Here is a 16,425-nt window from a genome sequence, read left to right on the forward strand (position 1 = left end):
AAACTCCAGATCCTCCTGCCTCTACCTCCAAGCCGATGGGATTACAGGCATGAGCCATCGCCACCGCGCCTGGCCTCCAAATGTAATCTTATTTTCCTTTTTACTACTCTATAAACTTTGACTTAAAAGCTCTTGTTATTGATTTAAGACTCAAATTCAGTCTAAGATCAAATTAAGAATTACCTAAAATAAAGGCTGGGTTAGTTTCTATGTTAGGAGCACATTTGAATTTTCTGTCAAAAATAAATGGGTTTCCATCAATGTTTTGAAATATTTGTAATTAGAATTTGCCTATATCTGTTTTCTTGTTAGTGGACTTGGATTAAGATCACAAATAACAAAGCATGTTTCTTAACAGCAGAATTTTTAAACACTTAACCTACCTTTAAGGAGAACAGATGGAAAGGAGTCCTAAGTAAAAAGGTATAGAGGGGAAGGGGGAAGTCTAGACATAAGTAATCTGAGTTAGTGACCTCATAAAGGGCTTTCAGCTGGTGAAAAGATGAGTTCGGAAGGGAGCCAATACGTACCAATCGCGTCACCTGTAAATTTAAAATTACAGCTGTATCCCTACATGTGCACTTCGCCACTTGTGAATTTAAAACTAACTGCACGTGTATCCCCACATTTTCTCGATCTTGTAGATTATCAATTTGAGCCGCTAATACGGGCATAGATTTATTTGTTGAGGCGAACAAATAAACGAACGTTCTCTGTATTGATAGACTACTGAATCCCAGATGCCCCAGGCGCCCACATGGGATAACCAGATGCTTACAAAGCACATTCAATTCAGTGGCAAGTGTTATTCAACTCGTTTTCAAATGGCGACACTCACAAAAGATTGCGCCCGTTTACATTATAAGAAATACGAAAATCCAACAATTAACACAATTCCGGGGATAGAAAGAGGCCGTTTTCCAAATGCACCGGAATCGCATGGCTCAACAGACTTGCGGTAATTTAATCAGAACGCCCCCGACCCGAGAGGCAAAATAAACAGCCAATCAGATATTGACTTTCTTTTTCTTATTCCTATTGGACTATAAAGTGTCAATCGACGTGGGCGGGCTCTTAGCCTACAACCAGCCAATGGGGCATTATTTTATAGCGGAAAAGCCTTTAGTCCTGTAGTTCTTGAGCGCTCTCTATGGTTCCACTACAGAACAACGCTAAGAGATCGTCGACCCTAGGGATAGGAAGTGACGTAAGGATGGCGGTGGGGCGCGAGGTTTCAAGATGGCGGTGGTTAGGTGGTTGACCGAGAGGCAGAGGTGAAGGCCCCTACGAAGTGAAAGGGGCCCAGAATCGCCCCCTCCCGGCTTCTCGCAGTCCTGGGAGCCCAGCAGTGCTGTGAGTACATGGGATTGCTTTACTCCGCTTCTTCATCTCTCCGGTCCATTCCTAGGGCCCGCGCGGTTGCCCTGGGGACACCAGGCCCCTTTACCCGGCCCTTCCTCTTCCCAGTTGGGATCTCCCGAGCAGCAGACTGGAGGATTCCTGGGCCTGGCGTCGGGTAGCATCCAGCGGCTACGTGGTTACTTCGCCAGGTGGGTTATTGCCGCTTCCTAAGCACGTTGAGCGGTTGCCTCAGGTTGACGTTTTGTACCTCGAGTCCAGTATCAACCGTCGCTATGGTTTCGGCAGTTGCTGCTGTTGCCTCCTTTGGTGGACCTGGACCCCGTCCCTTGAAGCCTCTTTGACTTTTTTATAATTCCCCACGGCTTTTCGGCCTGATTTCTCAATCGCCTCCACTTTTAGCTTTTAGGCAGAAAAGTTGTGTAGACTAAGGCTCCACGATTTTCTGTAAAAATTCTGTAATTCATATCTGCCCTGTGTTCCAGTTGTGGGAGAAGAGGGTCAAAATATGAGCCTGAGGTTTAAATGAGAAAGGAAAACACAACAGATAAAGGTACTCGAAGATATAAGAACTTGTACTATTGTGCTGGTTCCCCCATTATCCACTTTATATTCTCCCGCCCCTTCCCCAGGCCCCCAGTTTTTCTGAGAAGGGGACACTTAATATGGTAAAATAATTGTCCCTGGAACAACTGTGAAACATCTAGCAGAAATAGGAGCAGTTGAACACTTGGTGAAACGTATTAACTGGTCTGACAAAATCTTAAGGGGGCAAAGGGAAGGTAATCAATCCTATTATGTGCCCCAAAATTTGCCCTTTGATCTTCCCTTTCCCACTCTTTAAAAAAGTGTCTACTTTCAAAAAGAAAGCTAATTTGTCAGTCTTTATTTTCGGAAAGACTAAGTTTCATTTTTGGGGGGGGGGGTAAAAGAGAAAAAAATGATGTTAATAAAAGTTTTAATTTAGCCGGGCACAGTGGCGCACCTCTGTAATCTCAGGAGGCTGAGACAGGAAGATAGTTCAAAACGAGCCTCAGCAACCTCGAGGTGCTAAGCAACTCAGACCCTGTCTCTAAATAAAATACACAATAGAGCTGGAGATGTGGCTCAGTGGTTGAAGGTCCCTGAGTTAATCCCCGGTACCAAAAAAAAGTTGTGATTTTAAAAATATTTTCCTTAAACACAGTTATTACTTTTAATTACCTTAAAAAATATAAATCCGGAGTCAAGTAGATTCCAGTAAGAAACATATATCTCAGCGGAGAAGTCTTTGGGATTTCTGTTAATATAATACAATATTAATTTTGGATATTTACATTTTTGGTTATATTTTAAGCTTTTAGGAGAGTCAGTTCTATTCAGATTAGAATTAAATCTAAAGTGAATGGGCTTAAATTAATGAGTTTTTATGTCTCAGGAAATATATAGCACATATGTCAAGAAAAAAAGTGGAGAGGGGCAAGGGGAAGATACTGTCTTTAAGCCCAGATTCATTGCCCCCATTTTTCCTTTTTATTCTTTTACCCTACATGTAAATAAAGGAAGAATGTGACAGCTTTTGTTTGTGATTTGTGTCATGTTGTTAGCACATTTCTAGTTGATTTTTTTTCAATTGACAGTGTTGTTATTTATACAGAAAATGTTAATAAGTTATTGATAAAGTAATCTTCATACTCCTTACCTTTCTAAAGAATAATATCCAGAGATAGGAACACTAAAAAGGAAGAAATGTTATCAATATAGGAAAGGTAATCTATTTCTTTGTCTTTACAGGTTTGTTTATTTTTTTTTAAATGAATAAGTGAACCATACATATTGTCAACATGGGACGGAGATCAACATCATCCACCAAGAGTGGAAAATTTATGAACCCTACAGACCAAGCCCGTAAGTGTCTTTCAGTGTGGAATGAAGTAGAGGATATTAAAAATTGCAGTTAATAAGGAACCTGTTTCATTGTGACTTATTTATAAGATCAGTGATAGGAGGAGGAAATTGTATGAAATCATCTAGTTCTTGTGGGCACATGATTAAAACTTTAAATTTGCCAATAAATTTCTACCCATATTGACTTGACAAAGTAGAATTGGCTTAAGACCTTTATGTATTCGGAGGAGTTTTGAACCAATTAGGTTTTACCAGCTCTTATTTAGTATTTATGGTAACTTTTTGTTAAGATTCATTATTGTTTTCTAAGAAACTTAATGTCCTGAAATTTTGGGTTGCCATGATTAGTGAGCTTTTCTCAACAAGATTTAAAAATTGTATCTTCTCTCCCTCTTTCCCTTTTAAGGAAAGGAAGCCCGGAAGAGAGAATTAAAAAAGGTATGACTTCAGAAGCATCTTGAATAGCTATAAGTGATTTTTGGCACATCTTTTGAGATTAGTAGATTTCAGAATAACATTTCCAATTTCCTGCCAGAAAAAAATGCTTTATGCTTTTGATAAAAACCATAAAATTTACGAACCAAGATTTGTTTATTGGTAGTAAACTGCAGATAAATTCATGATTATTTATGATGTCATTGTTTATTTTATTATCTTTCCCAAAAATTGAAAAATGTTTTTGACTTTTTTTTTTTTTTTTTTTTGGTACCAAGGATTGAACCCATGGGCATTCTACCACTGAGCCACATACCCAGCTCTATTTTGTATTTTATTTAGAAATAGGGTCTCAGTTGGTTAGGGCCTCACTAAGTTGCTGAGGCTGGCTTTAAACTCATTTTTCTCCTGTCTCAGCCTCCCAAGGATTACAGGCATGTGCCACCGTGCCCAGCAATAATTCTTTTTTTACTGCTTATCAAAACATAATGGCTTTGTTAAAAGCTACTAGATTAGTGAATGGAAATAAATGTGATGCTAGATAGCTTTGTATATTTATTTTCATGATTAAGTTTGCAGTGAAGTACTTCAGCAGAATAGGAAGTGTATAGGGTTTTAACACATTGAGGGCACTTAGGTTTTTTTTAAATATTTATTTTTTAGAAGTAGTTGAACACAATACCATTTTATTTATTTTTATGTGATGCTGAGGATCGAACCCAAGGCCTCAAATGTGCTAGACAAGCACTCTAGAGCTGAGCCACAATCCCAGCTCCGAGGGCACTTTGATTTTTAATAATTTCCAATTGTGGGGTTTTTGTTTTTTCTTTTATGGGTTACTAATAATCTTGCAAAGCTTTTTCCTATGATTTTTTGATTAAGCTGCAACATTTGTTTTAAGAAAAGTTTTCTGTTATGTAACTACTAAAGATCTCACAAAGTTAAAAGCAGTATTTGTCTTAAAAAGCACAACTTTTTTACTAAAGTCTTAACATTTTTGAGAGCAAAAAAAATAGCTTTGTATCTGGCGATTGAAACAAGTGATCAGAAAACAAGGAGAAATTTTAAATTCTGTTTAAATGGATTCTTGAAATAAAAACTCATGGATGTTCAGTTTCTTAACATTCTGCTTTTCTTTTGTTTTTCTAAGAACAAAAAACAGCGTATGATGGTACGAGCTGCAGTTTTGAAGATGAAAGACCCCAAACAGATTATCCGGGACATGGAGAAATTGGATGAAATGGGTAAGAATTTATAAAAAGTCAGGATTTTATAGCAGCTACAGTTGTCTGATACACACAGAAAAGCAGGTAATGAGTAAAGCAGCATAAGCCTAAGAAAAACAGAACAGCATGATGTCATTTAACACAGATTTAGTTTTAGTGTTAGGGAGATGATATGGAGAGATGGAGTAGGGACTGTTGCAAACTGGAGATCCCATATCTTAAAAACAAGAGGGTAGCCGTTATTTAGCTTAAGCTAATTGTGGTTATACAGTAACAAAAGTCCAGTTGGACCAGCTAATTTTTCAAGAGAAGACAAATCTGGTTTATGAAATCACCTTGGAGTTTTATTGTCTGTGACATTTGGTTTTTAATGTTGGCAATTAACCGTATAAAATCTAAATATAGGCAATTATGAATATAAGGCAGTTTCCCCTTTTTTCAATAAGAATATTCAAAGGATAGTTGACCAATCGGTAAGAATGTGGAAGAGCAATAAGATGCTCCTCGACTTATGATGGGTTCACGTCCCAATAAACCATTGGGTATTTTAATGTAATCCCATTTTATTATTGGAGCTTTGTTAAAAGATAATTAATGTCATCATTCACCAGATGACAAAGTTAAAGAGCAGAGAATTAAATTTTTAAAAATCAAGATTTCACAATTAAATGAAGGACCAGTGTAGACTATAAACCCAGATCTGTCTAGTAAAAACTGCTATAGCAGGTTTTCAGCATAGAGGAGTATAAATTGATTTCTATTATAGCGAAATGATATCTGAGAAATGAAAGTGAAATTAATGGCCATCTAAAATGGGTGGAATTTTAGACTAGGGGTATAGCTCAGAGACAGAGCATGTGCTTAACATGCACAAGACCGTGAGTTTGATTCTCAGCACCAAAAAATAAAAAGTGTGAATTTTAAAAATATTATACTTCATTGAATAAATTGAAGAGTATGGTTGTCTGTATTTAATTTTTTTCCAGAAGGTTTTTATTAAATTTTATAATCTATGAATACCTAAATGATATAACCCTTTGTTTATGATTTATAATCTTTTTTTCTTTCAGAGTTTAACCCAGTACAACAACCACAGTTAAATGAGAAAGTACTGAAAGACAAACGTAAAAAGCTGCGTGAAACTTTTGAACGTATTCTGCGACTTTATGAAAAAGAGAATCCAGATATTTACAAAGAATTGAGAAAGCTAGAAGTAGAATATGAACAGAAGAGGGCTCAACTTAGCCAATATTTTGATGCTGTCAAGGTAATCAATTTCTCTGGAGGAAGAAGCTAAAATGTTGTACTGAAGTTTGATCTAAAACGTTAGAGGGAGAATTAATCATTTTTAAACCTCTTCATATTAGTTTCTTACAAAACTAAACATGAACTTACTTTTTGAGCCAGAAAATCTAATCCTCTTATGTTTATAGAAATCAATTTGCTTGCCAACACAATAATAGCCAAAAAACTGAAAATAGACTAGGTCCATAAATAATGATAATGAATAATCAAACTCTAATATACAATGGAATATACTTAGCAATATTGGAATTTTTACTTAGCAACAAAAAGGAATGATCTACTAATACACAGAATAACCCAGGATAAAGAAAGTTTTTTAAAAGAACCTGGATAAATTTCAAAAGCATGATGAGGTTCTTTTATAGTTATTATTTCATTTGTATGAAATTCTAGCATAGGCAATACTAATCTATGGAGGAAAAAAGTGTTCACCTTGTTTGCCATAGGATGGAGTTTGAGATTGATCAGAAAGGAGTATGAAACATATGCATTTGTCAAATCTTATTGAATTTGTACCTTTCACTGTAAATTTTACTTTTAAAATTGGGAGGTGGGACTAAATGGTATAATTTTTGTAAAGTTAGGTTTGGGGGGCTTCATTTTTTTGCAGATAAGGCAACTTAAGGCAACATGGTTACCTACAGATAATGTAGAGTAGAAACTCAACAAAGCCAAACTAAGTTTAGAACTCAAGCCCTACCACTGGGTATATACCACTTGCTAATTGACATATATTATTGTCTAGAATATTAAATAGGGTAGCTTTGTTACGCTATTTACCCTGTTAGTGAAAACAGTTGAACTTCTCTAAACAGCAGCTATTTCATATCCATAAATAATTAGCTGATAATAAAGGGGGAGAAAAAAAAGCCACCAACTTTGTGTTCTTTCAGAGAAAGAGATAAAGTACTTCAGTTCTTTTTACTTTTTTATTTTATTTTATTTTTTTTTAGTTGTAGGTGGACACAGTACCTTTATTTTTTATGTGGTGCTGAGAATCAAACCCAGTTCCTTACAGGAGCTAGGCAAGCACTGTCCCACTAAGCTACAACGCTAGCCCAATATTTGAGTTCTTTAACACAAGCTTTGGAAGTACTGAAGCTTTTGGTTCTTGTTTTTTCATATTTATTTAAGTTGGAAAACAAATTGAGGCTATGAAACAGCAGACATGAAACTTTGATATTGAATTTGTGGATTAGTTTCCTCTTCTACTATTGGAATTTTCTGTGTTTCAGAATGCTCAGCATGTGGAAGTAGAGAGTATTCCTTTGCCAGATATGCCGCATGCTCCTTCCAACATCTTGATCCAGGACATTCCACTTCCTGGTGCCCAGCCACCCTCCATCCTAAAGAAGACCTCAGCCTATGGGTATGGAAGCAGTTCCCATAAACAGAGCACTTATTAAAAGCACCATTTGAGTGTGGAGTGCCAAAATTCATGCAGTGAGAAATAAAAGATGATGTGAGTGTCATCAATGTATTGTTTAAGTGTGAATTCCATTTTGTGATACTACCAAATTTTCCTTACAGACCCCCAACTCGTGCAGTTTCTATCCTTCCTCTTCTTGGACATGGTGTTCCACGTTTGCCCCCTGGCAGAAAACCTCCTGGCCCTCCACCTGGTCCACCTCCTCCCCAAGTCATGCAGATGTATGGCCGTAAAGTGGGCTTTGCTCTAGATCTTCCCCCTCGTAGGCGAGATGAAGACATGTTGTATAGTCCAGAACTTGGTAAGGAGTGACTAACTATTCTTTAACTTCTGTGACTTTTTCACCATTGTGTTTCATGCTGTCCCTATTTAACATGTTGTTGACCACTCTTAGAACCCTTAAGTTCTATCTACATGCCAATGTGTGTTCACATGGTTAAATCATAGGATCTACCCAAATAAAGGCATCATACTATATCTAAAGAGGTCCCACTCTTCCTTTTTGTGTATGTGTGCTAGGGATTGAACTCAGGGTCTTATACATGCAAGGCAAGCACTCTGCCAACTGAGTTATACCCCCAACCTGAGATGTCACACTCTTAACAATACCTATTTCCCTTTCGGCTGTATTGTCATCAGTTTTGAACATCATTGTATAATCACTGATTGTGTAGTTATATAAGCATGATTGATTCTAAATAGGATGTATTTTCAAATTTGAACCTTTAAAAAAAACTTAAATGACCAAAAATAAGAAGTATTGAAAACTGTTACCTAATAAGAATAATGTCAGACTGTATGAATGACTGAGATTATATGCAGAATTTTTATCTAAGCAATTAAGTTATATTCTGAGGTACATAGCATAATTTTCTGCATTTCTGGGACCATGTAGTGGATATCTAATCATGGTATTTGTTGCTTGCTTTTTTCCCTTTTCAGCTCAACGGGGTCATGATGATGATGTGTCCAGTACTAGTGAAGATGATGGCTATCCTGAGGACATGGATCAGGATAAGCACGATGACAGTAGTGATGACAGTGACACTGACAGATCAGATGGAGAAAGTGAGGGGGATGAATTTGTGCACCGTGATGATAGTGAGAGAGACAATAATGAAGAAAAAAAGTCAGGTATGTACAGATGAACATTCTATATTATTGATCAATAAATGGCACACAGCTAAAGTTCCTAAGATCATCAAGTTATGTTCATTTTTATACTCCCACCCCCACTCCGTACATGCACATGCACTTTTTGGTGGTAGTGCTAGGGATTGAAACCAAGGAACTCTACCACTGAATTACACAGCCTTAGTGCTTTTTAATTTTTGAGTCAGGGTCTTAACTAAATTGCTTTGGCTAGCTTTGAATTTGTGATCCTCCTTGCCTCAGCCTCCTAGTATCTGAGATTATAGCCTTACGCCTACCTATATAAATATTTTGAAAACTTTTGACATGCAATAGTATGTCAATAGTATTTAGCTACATACATTTTTTAAAAGTGTAGTTTTTTTGTTTTTTGTTTAGGGTATGAAATCCATTTTGAGGTAAAAAGGTAACTATACAGCAGCATAAAGATATGCTATCATGATATGCTATAGGAAAGGAGAACAACCATATTGTTGTCATTTTAAAATAAGCTTTTTGTGTGAGGGGTTATTGAGTAGGGATTGAACCCGGGGTGCTTCTACCACTGAGCTACATCCCCAACCCTTTTTTTTTTTTTTTTTTTTTTTTTAGTTTTTAGTTGTAGACACAATACCTTTATTTTATTTTTATATGGTGCTGAGGATTGAACCCAGTGCCTCATGCATACCAGGCGAGCACTCTACCACTGAGCCACAGCCCCCTTTTTTTTATTTTATATTTTTAGACGGGTTCACATTAGTTGCTGAGGCTAGTTTTGAACTCGTAATCTTCCTCCTTTAATTTCCTGAGTCACTGAGAATACAGATGTGCACCACCACTCCTAGCTTAAAATAAGTTTATTTAAATATCTGTTTTGGAATCCCTTTGAGTTTTCTATGTTCATGATATCTTACATGAACCAGGATCATAATTATAATTCAGGTACATTTGTAAGTGGAATCAAGAAACATATTTTATCAAAACATAATATATGTTTTTTGTCAAGAAATTTTTATTATAATAGGTACTGAGCAATGCATAAAATATACTAGTTCTATCAAATCTCATTAGTTTTGGAGCTACTTTTATGGAATTGTTTTTGTAGCCTATAGCACAGTGTTCTTATACAGTGTTAGTATACAATGCTAGTATTATAATGATGACAAATTTTCTCCTGCTGTTTCTTTAAAAATCACAATTACAAGTGGAAAATCTAGTGAAAAAGTGGTACACCTGACATTGGAAAATAAGAAGATTCTTAGGTGGAAAGATTCTTAGGTGGGAGTTAGTACTTGAAAGTAGAAAACAATTACAACCACAGCTGCTCCCATTTTTTTTCTGGAACTATGTGGTGTCTTGCCTTATTTTTCTCTTTTTCTGCCAACTGCTTTTTTCTTATATATGTTCATTAGCACATGTTATGAAAGTAGCTATCCCAACTATGATTTGGTACTCTATCAGCTAATTTTTACTGAGTTTTTATTATAAGCAAGGCATTTTTCTAGTCACTAGGGATACAGGATAAACAAACTAAAGCCCTGCTTTCATGATCCTCCTCAAATGTTTACCAACTCAAAATGCTGCTGCTAGTGTACCCTTAAGTATGATGTATAACAATGTCTAGTGGATAGCCTTTGTCAAGAATTCTGTTTTCTAGTTTAAGTATTTTTTTAAATTGTTTTTTGTTTTTCTTCCCTTTTTTGGTCATATGTTTTAAGCATCTATTGGAGTGGCAAGGTGGTTTTTCATTTGTTTCTCTTTAAGTTGTTTATTGTAGTGAATTCAGTTACTAGCTTTTATACTGTTAAATCATCTTCAATTTCTGGGACCATCCCTGCTTGCTTATGATGTGTTTTTCTTGTAAAACTTTTCTGGATTCAATTTGCTTATATGTTATGTTGACCAATAGGTAAGTATTGTTATCAAGGTTATGCTAGCTCCATGACTTGGATATATTAATTTATATTTTTATAGAAAATTAATGTATTTTATCTGGATGTTCAATTTTACTGATAAGATGTTGATAGTATTCTTTAATTTTTAAAATTTTATGAATCTTAAATCATTATAGCACCATTATATATTAACCATCAATTAGCATTTTAGTATAGATATCTCTGTGCACTTATAAGTGATGGATTACAGTCAAATGTAGAGCGTTACATGATGTTTATTACATGGTGAACATTTACTGAATGTATTATTGATCCCTATCCACCCCACTCCCACCCTCCCTTGTCCATTAGGTCTGAGTGTACGATTTGCAGATATGCCTGGAAAATCAAGGAAGAAAAAGAAGAACATGAAGGAGCTGACTCCTCTTCAAGCCATGATGCTTCGAATGGCGGGTAAGGCAGGGAAGGAAAGGTGAATCACCTTTTGTTATTTTCTTATGCCATTTGCTTTGTGTGCATTTTTCTATTTAATATCTCAGCAACTCTGAAGTAAATAGTAAATTTATCCTTCAGAAAAATTTAAGGTTTGAAGGCATTAGGTAGGCTGCCCCAAGTTACATTATTGTTAAATGATTGGGCTCTGTCTTGTCCTCAAACCAGGGTTTATACCACTGTACTACACTAGCATGGATGAGCAGAAGACTATTATTCTTCCACATCTAAGTAGTTTATTAAAGAAGACTATTTGGTTGTTAATTTTAAGAACATATTTATTCAGTCATTGTCATTCTCTAGGCTGCAAACAATAAAAATGTGTTTTAAAAATTTCTTTCAGGTCAGGAAATCCCAGAGGAAGGACGGGAAGTAGAGGAATTTTCAGAGGAGGATGATGAAGATGATTCTGATGATTCTGAAGCAGAAAAACAATCACAAAAACAGCATAAAGAGGACCCTCATTCTGATGGCACTTCTACTGCTTCTTCACAGCAGCAGGCTCCCCCGCAGTCTGTTCCTCCTTCTCAGATACAAGCACCTCCCATGCCAGGACCACCTCCTCTTGGACCACCACCTGCTCCACCTTTACGACCTCCTGGGCCACCCACAGGCCTTCCTCCTGGACCACCTCCAGGTAAGCTCTTAAATGGCGTGGATAAGTATTTAATGAGGTTAAAATGGAATCATTCAAAAAAAAACCATACATCATTAATATTGATGTTTTCTTGTTTCCTCTTAATGGAATTCTCTTATGGTATGAAGGATTTGCAAAGGATAAATGCTTGTTCATTTCTAAAGTGTTTTTTGCAACTGTTTTTTAACAACCACCTGTTTTTATCAGAGCTCTTCCTTTTTCAAGGTTCTTATTTTGACAACACAAACTTGTAACTGTGCTTTCTTTAGTATTTTTATTACATATAGTGACCTAATTCCAAATTGATAGCAGGTGGGACTGGGGCACAGTTAGTGCTATCTCATTTTCTTCTTAGGTTATGAATTACTAAATTATAGGTTTTTTAGTTATAGTTATTTCATAGATATAAAGTAATTAATCTACCAAATGTTGGCTTAAATGTATGAGATTTGGAACAACATAGAGAACTTCTTGTCTATTTAGAATCTTAGTTCTTCATTCTACAGTCAGTCAATTAAGTTGTCTTAAATAGAGCTAACCTTTTTCTGATTAGTATAAAACAAAATAACTTATCTCACATCATCCTCAGTGGTCTCTGTCTATATCTTATTGAATTTTATACGGTTTGTAAAGCATCTTGCTTATATTATAATTATAATATATTATATTATAATATATTATATTTCCAGCCCAGCAGAGCTCTGACTACTTTTTTTGGTGGTGTTGGGAAATGAAAATAATGATCCATAACAAATCTAACCTTTTTTCTGGTGCCTTGTGTATGTATTTGTTGAATGAATTGTTTCCACATATTTTCAGTGAGCTTTGTAAGTTATCTAATTTGGAGTTAAAGTGATAAGTCAAACAATATTTGAGTTGCCTTTATACCACAATTATTACTTCATGTAATGTTTGACATTAATTTATCATTTTTCTCTTTTCAGGGGCTCCTCCATTTTTGAGACCTCCTGGAATGCCAGGACTTCGAGGGCCTTTACCACGACTTTTACCTCCAGGACCACCACCAGGCCGACCCCCTGGCCCTCCCCCAGGTCCACCTCCTGGTCTGCCTCCTGGCCCTCCTCCACGGGGACCCCCACCAAGGCTACCTCCCCCTGCACCTCCAGGTGAAGCTTTCAGTTTCTGTAACAAAAACATTCTACTGTAAATTTTATTTGCTTCTAGATATATTGTCACATTTCACTATATTGCAGTTGTTATTGCTCTAGATTGAAGTAGAGTTCTTCCCATGGGTATTTGCATTTGCTTCGGCCTATCACTTGAGAGATTTCTCTCAGCCAAAGACCACTTTAGATTTTCTATTTGAGATTTTTCTACTTTTTGATTATAGTTATAATTATGATGTTGTTCCATGTGTCTGCATGAGTACAAACTGAAAGCTTAAAATCACAGGGAAGATTTTTTTCCCCTCCCTCTACCCAGCAGCAGAATTATACCTGCAGAGTTCCTTGTGGGCTTGTATTATGTGGCAAATTTTTTTTTGTTTTGGGTGGTTTTGGTTTGATTTTTGTTTTGTTTACAACTCTGAATATTCTAGTTTAATATAAAAGTCTCCTTTTGAACAGTTCAGCTTAGGCTTTTAATTTCTTTCTTAGTAGTAGATAGAAAATTATGAGTTTATATAATCAATAGTATCTTAAATTTGATAAAATATGGTACAATATATTCAATCTTAAAAGTGGTATTTGAAAAAAGTTAAAATCTGCAGGTTTGGGTATGACCATTTTATGTCTAAACCATCAGTTAGGACTTGAGTTCTTTTTAATGGTAATGGAATTTGATTAGTAACATTCTGTCATTCCATGTCCATTTAAAAGCCTGAGTCATATTTTTATTTCCTTCCCACTTAAGTTGCCTTTTATTTTATTTTTTTAAAGAGAGAGTGAGAGAAAGAATTTTTTAATATTTATTTTTTAGTTCTCGGCGGACACAACATCTTTGTTTGTATGTGGTGCTGAGGATCGAACCCCGGGCTGCACGCATGCCAGGCGAGCACGCTACAGCTTGAGCCACATCCCCAGCCCCTTAAGTTGCCTTTTAAGTAAATAATGCAAGGAACAGCAGCCCCTGACCTTGGCCATCTGCACCATATAGCCAGAATAGCATCTGGGCCATCAGATTTGAAGTAGACTTTGGAACCAGTTGGTATAATCAATTTTGCTCAATATTTTCAAGTAGATCATTAATTAGGAAAACTATAAGTACAGGGGCACAGGCTGAAAGTGAAAGTTGTTTTATTCTTTACTATCAGAATATATTCCTAACTTTCAAATAACAGTTGAGCTTATTTTCAGTAAATTGTTATCTGTTTCAAAAAAATTTTAATCCACCTGTGTTTAGTCATCCTTAATAGCATTTAAATTATATTGGTTCTTGTGTTCATCCTGCCTGTTTTGTTTTGTTGTTTTAGGCATCCCTCCACCTCGCCCTGGCATGATGCGCCCACCTTTGGTGCCTCCACTTGGACCTGCCCCACCTGGGCTTTTCCCACCAGCTCCCTTGCCGAATCCGGGGGTGTTGAGTGCCCCACCCAACTTGATTCAGCGACCCAAGGCGGATGATACAAGTGCAGCCACCATTGAGAAGAAAGCCACAGCAACCATCAGTGCCAAGCCACAGATCACTAATCCCAAGGCAGAAATTACTCGATTTGTGCCCACTGCACTGAGGGTACGTCGGGAGAATAAAGGGGCTACTGCTACTCCCCAAAGAAAGTCAGAGGATGATTCTGCTGTGCCTCTTGCCAAAGCAGCCCCCAAATCTGGTCCTTCTGTCCCTGTTTCAGTACAAACTAAGGATGATGTTTATGAAGCTTTCATGAAAGAAATGGAAGGGCTGCTGTGACAGCTTTTGATGTCAGAACAGGCTTCTGTTCACTACAGTGGTTCGTGGAGCAAGAGGCTCTTATTAAACTTAGGTGAAAGAGCTACTTCCACTGTCAGGGTATTTTCTAATTTCAGTTCAAGGAAAATCCTAAAATACAGCCTTGTTCAGAATTTACTGCACATAAGAGGGTATTTCACTCAGAATAGATTGGCTATTGCAGCAGTGCTGCTAACATCCATTTCCTTTCACACTACCATCTTCATCCAGTTTCTTCCCCTTCTCCAGTTCTTTGGAAATTTGTGATCAGGGGAGTCTTAGTTACTTATTTGTTTTTACTCTCTTCTTGTGTGCTGTGGGCACTGGAGTAGAGATTTCTGAAAACCCAGTTTATTTCATCTTGCCTTTTGTGTTTGAGTTATTTTTAATATTTTCCTGTAAATATTTTGTAATAATTTTACTTGTAGTGAAATGGATCACAATGTCATTTCCTAATACAAAGCAGGATATGTGGGAAGAAAATGTACAATTCTTTGATTAAAATTATTTCCCACTGATCTGAACTTTGAGTGTTTCATGGAAAAAAAATAAAATAAATGTTCTACACCAAGGTATCTCTGTGTTAATAGTAATATTTAAACAATATTAGTTTTATGGGCAGGAAAAAAACCAAGTATTTAAAACTTGAGTTTAAGGAACTATTGTTTCAGGTACAGAATAAGAATCTTATTGAAATTATGGCAATAAGTAATTTTAAAATTTTAGGGGCTAAAGAAAAAAGTTCTTCTTGAAGAGTATCGTATTGGCTTTAGAAAAATTGAGGGGTATTTATTACAAATACTATGACTCACCTTTTATTGCTTTTTTTTTTTTGTATCAGGAATTGAACCCAGGGGTGGTCTACCACTGAGCCACATCTCCAGCCCTGTTTTGTATTTTATTTAGAGACACGGTCTCACTGAGTTGCTTAGCACTTTGCTGTTACTGAGGCTGGCTTTGAACTCCTGCCTCAGCTACCTGAGCCACTGGAATTACAGGCTACCTTGCCTGGCCAGCAAAGGCCATTTTAAGCCATTTCTAAGCTATTAGAAAATCAGAAAGGGTTACTATTTCCTGTTTTGAATGATAAAGTGTATGTGGTTTTAGATTAAAACATTAATTAGAATGCTTAACACTATTAATTAGCATTGATATATATAGATAGATAGATAGATAGATATAGATATAGATTTTTTTTTTTTTTTACAAAATACTTTTTATATACCCAGTAATCCTGGGAGATGACTCAGGTATTTTTACTGTTTCACATTTGAGAGTGTTGCAACTTGAAAAGTGTTCATGATTTATCCAGTGGCCCGGTTGTTGGGGGCTGTTGCTCCTTATATTATTTACTTATGTCCATACCACTGTTACGTCCATATCAATGTTATACACAGACATACCCAATGTATGGATTGTGTTTAGGCTAAATCCACCTTACTTTACTTAAATGACTTTTTGTGCAAATCCCATACCATCAAAGATTGGTGGTATCCTAAAAGGTAATGCAGTGATACAATAAGGCTATTATTTTATCATAGCTGATTTCTTCTGAAGCAATCCCTGAAATCTGAACTTCTTCATTCCTGTGATTGGTGTGTGCTTAAGGACAGATAATCGTGCTTGAAATTTATATATCTGGGAGAGATTTCTGTTTCAAGTAAAGTAGGGAAGCATTTGGCATTTTAAAGATATTACCTAATATTTTGCAAGTTTTTTCAAAATCATTTTAGAGGTAAAAATCCT

General features: G+C 36.2%; 1 protein-coding gene across 2 annotated transcripts; it reads left to right on the forward strand.

The window, feature by feature from the left end:
* The first annotated feature begins 1,223 nt into the window (after window positions 1-1,223).
* Wbp11 (WW domain binding protein 11) lies at window positions 1,224-15,246 on the forward strand. Of its 2 annotated transcripts, XM_026414172.2 has the most exons (13): window positions 1,224-1,353; window positions 1,468-1,550; window positions 3,133-3,246; window positions 3,653-3,684; window positions 4,832-4,925; window positions 5,978-6,174; window positions 7,448-7,581; window positions 7,743-7,942; window positions 8,584-8,775; window positions 11,019-11,120; window positions 11,503-11,796; window positions 12,741-12,923; window positions 14,228-15,246. In XM_026414172.2, exons 3-13 carry the CDS (start codon window positions 3,183-3,185, stop codon window positions 14,659-14,661), a joined length of 1,926 nt encoding a protein of 641 aa, XP_026269957.1. In that variant the 5' UTR covers window positions 1,224-1,353; window positions 1,468-1,550; window positions 3,133-3,182; the 3' UTR covers window positions 14,662-15,246. The 2 variants fall into 2 exon arrangements, with proteins under 2 accessions (XP_026269957.1, XP_026269956.1); XM_026414171.2 differs by lacking the exon at window positions 1,468-1,550.
* The last annotated feature ends 1,179 nt before the right edge of the window (window positions 15,247-16,425 follow it).

The sequence above is a fragment of the Urocitellus parryii genome, chromosome 5, assembly GCF_045843805.1.
Source record: "Urocitellus parryii isolate mUroPar1 chromosome 5, mUroPar1.hap1, whole genome shotgun sequence".
Classification (NCBI taxonomy): Eukaryota; Metazoa; Chordata; class Mammalia; order Rodentia; family Sciuridae; genus Urocitellus; species Urocitellus parryii.

Coding starts and splice junctions, on each gene's coding strand:
- Wbp11 (XM_026414172.2), top strand. CDS start 3,183: ATGGGACGGAGATCAACATCATCCACCAAGAGTGGAAAATTTATGAAC. Junction 7,943..8,583: donor GTTGTATAGTCCAGAACTTG/GTAAGGAGTGAC, acceptor TTCCCTTTTCAG/CTCAACGGGGTCATGATGAT. Junction 11,797..12,740: donor TCCTCCTGGACCACCTCCAG/GTAAGCTCTTAA, acceptor TTCTCTTTTCAG/GGGCTCCTCCATTTTTGAGA.